Consider the following 5,589-nt stretch of genomic DNA (forward strand, 5'->3'; position numbering starts at 1 on the left):
TCATTAGCCCAGTCCATATAACTGTGGACTGGGCTGAAAACAGTAATTCTTTAAATTAAAATCAATTTGAACTGTTAACATCAAAATCTCTATTATTGAGGAAAAAGAGTAATTATAAAAGTAGCACTATAATGTCTAAAATATGAACAATTCAAATTATACAGTGCTACACCCACGAATGAAAAAGTAAAGAGGTTAATAATAATGCAAATTAAAAGCCATGATATAAGGATAGGTTGTCAACATGATTACATACATACCTTTGAGTGCTATATTGAATAGACTAAAGTTTGTACAACTTCCTTGTTATCATATTTGGTGTTTATACCATAGTAGTTATATATACTTAACATAATCACCCAAATCTAATGTAAAGGCAGAAAAGAGAGAATCGATGATTCATGTTATTACATACGCTAATGAAGTAACAAGCTAGAGAAGTTTCAGCAAATATATTGTGACACATTGAAAAGACTAGGAACGGGATCTTTATATGTCGATTTTTGTGGGGTGGAGAGAGTATTGATTTAGTGATTCGTTTTCAATTTGGATAATAGATTGAGTTCGTTTTCAAAATAACAGTGAAAATGAAAAAGAAAGATGTTTTATCATTTTTATGATGTGTAACCAAAGTACGGACAACTTAGAATGCAAGAAAGAATCAATCTTCATTTACTTTACAACTACTAAAAGCCTTTTAAAATCACAAGTCAGATAATCTGACAAAATTACAGAAGAATATTTAACCAAATTAAACACTGTATGCTACTTGTTACTTGCATTACAATCAAACCCTCTAGTCTACTCAATCAAATTACTCAACCAAAATATTTAGAACAACCAAATTAACAAAAAAAAAAAATGCTAACATTATACTACAGATTTATACCTGCAAAGAACCTTACATCTAAGAATCTTATCTTGGACATAAAACCCTGGCATCACCATTATCTTAACTCGACTTGGACCGTGTCCCTTCTGTTTATCAGTTACGATATCTTCCATATAGTGAGGATCGAACGATCTATTTTCTTCCACCCTTAAGATAGTTAAAGGTGGGGAGAAAGAGAACGCGAGCAAATGAAGCAACCATATACATTTTGCTGCTACGAAAAATGACTGCAGCAATGTTTCAGACCAAGGTCTAGTCCAATTCAGGGTCATAATTATGCAGCTCATTTTCTGGTCACAGAATTTACTAAATTCTTCACTGTAATACTTGGTTCCTTTCTTTAAGACCTCGTTCCAACTCAAGTTTCTTAAAGAAGCAAACGATTGAAACTGTGCTTGCCGTTGCTGCTGAGGATCCAGCAGTTTCGGCATGCCATTTTTCTGAAACACACAGTTCTCAAAATCCTGATAGAATGCTTGATTTATAATCGCCTCTAGATGATAGAAAACCGCCTTTGAGTACCTTGAATTTACTGATAGTTTATATGGTTTTAGGATCGCGTTCAAATTCTCAGTAAGTTGTTCATCAGTCTCGTCTATTTGCTCAATCAGAGTCTTGGAGAACTGTTTTACTGATAATCTTGCTTCTGAAACAATCTGTAAAAATCCTTCCACCATAACCTCCTCGCTCACAGGCATCTCACTGTCCTCATTACTCTTCCCATCACTCGTTTTCTCTCTTTTCGACACTGCCTGTCTAAGAGCCTTCTTCAGCTCCTCGCAGTAAGACTCCAAGTTCTCGAGCTTCTTTCTCAAGTCTCCAAACGAAGATCTCATCTCTGACACTTCCATTAAGGCCGCTTCCTTCTTCTGGTTTGCATCAATCAGCTCTTTTTTCAAAGTTTCAATTGATGCACCACTTCCGAAATCCTTAAGAACTTGGGAGACTTCTTCAGACTGATCATCAGTCCGTACTGGTGAACTGTTTTCGTTCTTTTGCTTCCTCTTGAACAGCCAAGACAGGATCATACCTCGCGACTTCTTATGTGGAGCAGCAGTCATAGTAGCATGAGAATCTGTTAGTGGCACCACCATGTTAGAGTACTTGCTACTCTTGTTATCATTATAATCAATGCTGCTAATAGTTGCAGGCTTACAGTTGTTGCAGGATGATACTGATTTCAGGTCTCCTAAACTGTTTCTTCTCCTCGACTTCAGGACTTCAGTCCCTGGTGAGTTCTGCAGGAAGTTAAGGTTATTCGTGCACGAGCTAGCCACCGATTTACAGTCATCTGCAGGGCAAATGTGGTTGTGGTTGTTGTTGTCCAAGTTTACTAATCCAGGAGGGAGCGCGTTTTGATTATCTCTAACTTCTTCCCAATTTTCGCTAATCGTTTGGCTTGCTATTTGCACATGACCATACCCTGGTAAATTTTCATCTTCATAACTCTGTCAAGATATCATAAATATTATAAGCATCTTAATCTTTATTCTAATCAACATGGTATAATGTATATAATTCAGCATCAAATAATCTTTTCCTTGAATTAAAAGGAAGTGAAGCATAACTTGGATTTTACTCTAAGCATCACTAATTTCTATGACTATAATACTAATAGAAAGGTTTATAAATTTAACTCTCTTAACTCTAAATTAATATGCCACATTAACCTTGTCTAACTGTCCACCAGAATTTTCACTCTTCTAGTCCTATAGCCAAGTAAAACTATCTAAGACAAATGTAAAAATGTAAGGAGTAATATATTTTAGGAAAAATGTAAACTAATAATCCCACCTTTAGTCGGTCTTCCATAAACAATCCCACCTTTTGAAATTCCAGAAACAATCCCACCTTAGACCCCCATCTTCCCTTAACAATCCTTTACCGATTGGATTGTTTTGATAACCGGTTTTCATAGGTTATAAGACACGTGTCAGGTTTTAATAGGTTTAACCTTTTTTTTAAAAAATAAAAAAACAAACTAATAAAAAAATAATATATAAAAAAAAAACAAAACCAAAACCCCCAGCCCAACCACCGTATCCCTTCCCCATCCCGCCACCGCATCCCCGCCCTTGCTTTCCCCGGCAACCCAACCTACCCCTTCAAGGCGCCGGAACCCTACCCTTGTAGCCCGAAATCAGCTCCTGCAGCCACCTAGCTTCCCCTAAAACCCAACCCAATTCGCAGCCCAGAACCCCTCTTTCTCCTTCTCCTTCTCCTTCTCCTGCTCTTTCTCTCTTCTCTTTGGTATGTTTCCCTCTCCTCTGAATTCATCAATTCATTCCCTTTCAATTCGATTTTTCAGATGATTGAAATAATAATTTGCGTTTAATTTCAAACCAAAAACCGAATTGGAGACGACGGGTGACGTTTTTCGGGGCCGGAGTAGAGTATTTCGTGGCTGGGGTGGAGTATTTCGTGGCTAAGGATTGAGTTTCAGCCTTTCAGGGGGGTGGGGTGGGGTTTTTCGTGGCAGTGGGTGGAGTTTTCGTGGTGGGGGTTGGGTTTTGGGGATGGTTATTGGATTTTCCGGCGTGGTTGGTGAGTTTCGTGGTGGCTTGGTGGTGGGGGTGGCGGTAAGGAGTGAGTGTTGGGTGGTGGTTGGACTGGTGGCTTGAGAAGGAGTATAGTTAAAAAAAAATAGATAAATAAATAAATAAAATAACCTGCTTAACAAGTTGTAGGTCAGTGGGATCGTTAGTGGAAGATGAGGATCAAAAGTGGGATTATTTCTGGAATTTCAAAACGTGGGATTGTTTATGGAAGACCGACTAAAGGTGGGATTATTAGATTACAATTTTCCTATATTTTACGATAAATTTATGGCCGTAAAAGTTAAATTTAACGTGTTACATGATGTACATCATACTCCATAAGAAGAATAGTTTGTACCACGGGCACCTATTCACGTGTAATATATTATTACGTAAATCAATATATGAAGTCTTTTTATGGTTAGGGGAGTGAAAAATCTTTTTACCGACCGTAGTAATTACTATTGGGATTATTGATTTGCTTTGATCAATAATCTATGTCTACTTACTTTTAGTCAAACAAATTTGGTTGAAGTGCATTCACGAGTACTTTAATTATGAAAAAGTCAAATTTTGGTTAAAATCGAAGTTGAAAAATAAAATGAAAATTCATGTTAAGTAATTCAAATGTACAAGTTTGATTTTATTTCATTTAGGATTTGGTACTTGTGGAAAGAATGTTGACATTAATAATGAAAATCACCAACCCCTTAAATTATTATTATTATTTTTTTTTTTAAAAAAAAAGGGTAATGCTAGAAAAAGAAAGGGAATGTAAGCAATCAATTGCCAACAAATAATCAATAGAATTGTCATAGTCATATTAGTAGGCAACCCCATTATTGGAAAAAGTCAAATTGATTATACTAGATCACTTGTAGTAGTAGCACATAGATTTTTTATTTTTTTAAAAATTCATTTATATAAATATAATGTAATAAAAATAAAATAATTAAATAAATAACAAAATTGCCAAGACATGGTAAACAATTATTGCTAGAAACAAATTCAAGGAAGTCCCTCTCAAAACAAGAACCACAAATAATTTTCATCCAAACAAGAAAAGTAAAGAGTATATTCTAAAATTTAATAAGATAATGATGCTATACCAAACAATCAATTCACCCCTAAAAAAAAATTACTTCACCATCACTCTCGAGTAATAGTTGTCGCATAACTAGTTCAAATTACACTATCAACACGACTATTAATAAGATAACAAAACGCGTAAATTTCCGAGGAGTAAAAGAAGACTTACAGGAGTAAAAACAGGGTAATCATGACCAGAAAACTGAGAAGAAGGACGAGAATGAGAAGGATGATGAAGATGATGAGGAGAAGTAGAAGAACGATATCTGAGATGAGAAGGACTATTCCCCTGCATTAAAGCAGCATGTAATGCTCTCAGTTCTACAGCTTTAGCAATGGCGGCTTGTATTTCTTCCCTACTAATATCACCATTATTATTTACTCCTGTTTTTACTTCTGCCATTGTTAGGATATATTTATGTTAAGTTGGATATATTTTGTGAATATATTTGTATATATCTTGTTAGGAGTTTTTTGGTAAGTTAGGTTAATGTTGTAAGCCTATATATTCGTGTTTAATGGTAAAGGCTCATCAAGCCGTTTTCTCCTAATTTGTTTATTAAAGTTTAACATGGTATCAAGAGCCCTCTAAATTAGAGATTTTTTTTTTTTTTTTTTTTCCGTTCCTTTTCCAAACACAAAACCTAGCTTTGTTCTTCTTTTCCAAATTGTTTCCGTGTGTTCCTGGTTTGTGCTTCCGCTTTGTGTGCTCTTTGTTGCTCTTTTTGAGTTGTGATGCCTGGTGGTGAAGATGTTCCGCCTCCTAAGGGCCCTCGATACGAACCATTTTCAGCCTACTATCTCCATCCGAGTGAAGGTACAGGGGCTGTGATAAGCCCTATTATGTTGAAAGGAGACAACTATGAGGAGTGGTCTCGTTCTTTACGCAATAACCTCCGTGCGAAGAACAAACTCGGTTTTATTGATGGTACTATTACGGTGCCGGATGCTAAGTCTCTTGATTTTGATCAATGGGGCATTGTTAATTCAATGCTTGTTGCTTGGATTGTTAATACATTGGATGTTTCTGTGCGATCAACTGTTCGATTTCCAGACCATGTCAAGTCTTTG

The 5,589-nt window shown here is 36.0% G+C and overlaps 1 protein-coding gene across 2 annotated transcripts; it reads right to left on the minus strand.

Annotated features, from left to right (window-relative positions):
- Positions 1–649: 649 nt before the first annotated feature.
- LOC145628413 (IRK-interacting protein-like) lies at positions 650–4,940 on the minus strand. Of its 2 annotated transcripts, XM_081680710.1 has the most exons (3): positions 4,688–4,940; positions 2,049–2,340; positions 650–1,967 (listed from the first exon to the last, which is right to left on the minus strand). In XM_081680710.1, exons 1-3 carry the CDS (start codon positions 4,919–4,921, stop codon positions 871–873), a joined length of 1,623 nt encoding a protein of 540 aa, XP_081536836.1. In that variant the 5' UTR covers positions 4,922–4,940; the 3' UTR covers positions 650–870. The 2 variants fall into 2 exon arrangements, with proteins under 2 accessions (XP_081536836.1, XP_081536835.1); XM_081680709.1 differs by having other exon boundaries at positions 650–2,340.
- Positions 4,941–5,589: the final 649 nt, after the last annotated feature.

This window comes from Chenopodium album, chromosome 4 (assembly GCF_948465745.1).
Source record: "Chenopodium album chromosome 4, dcCheAlbu1.1, whole genome shotgun sequence".
Taxonomy (NCBI): Eukaryota; Viridiplantae; Streptophyta; class Magnoliopsida; order Caryophyllales; family Amaranthaceae; genus Chenopodium; species Chenopodium album.

What these genes read in the sequence shown, in the direction of transcription:
- LOC145628413 (XM_081680709.1), bottom strand. Translation starts at nt 4,921, where the DNA reads ATGGCAGAAGTAAAAACAGGAGTAAATAATAATGGTGATATTAGTAGG. An exon ending in ATTACCCTGTTTTTACTCCT is followed by an intron (nt 2,341 to 4,687) that starts GTAAGTCTTCTT and finishes ATATCTTGACAG; the next exon opens with AGTTATGAAGATGAAAATTT.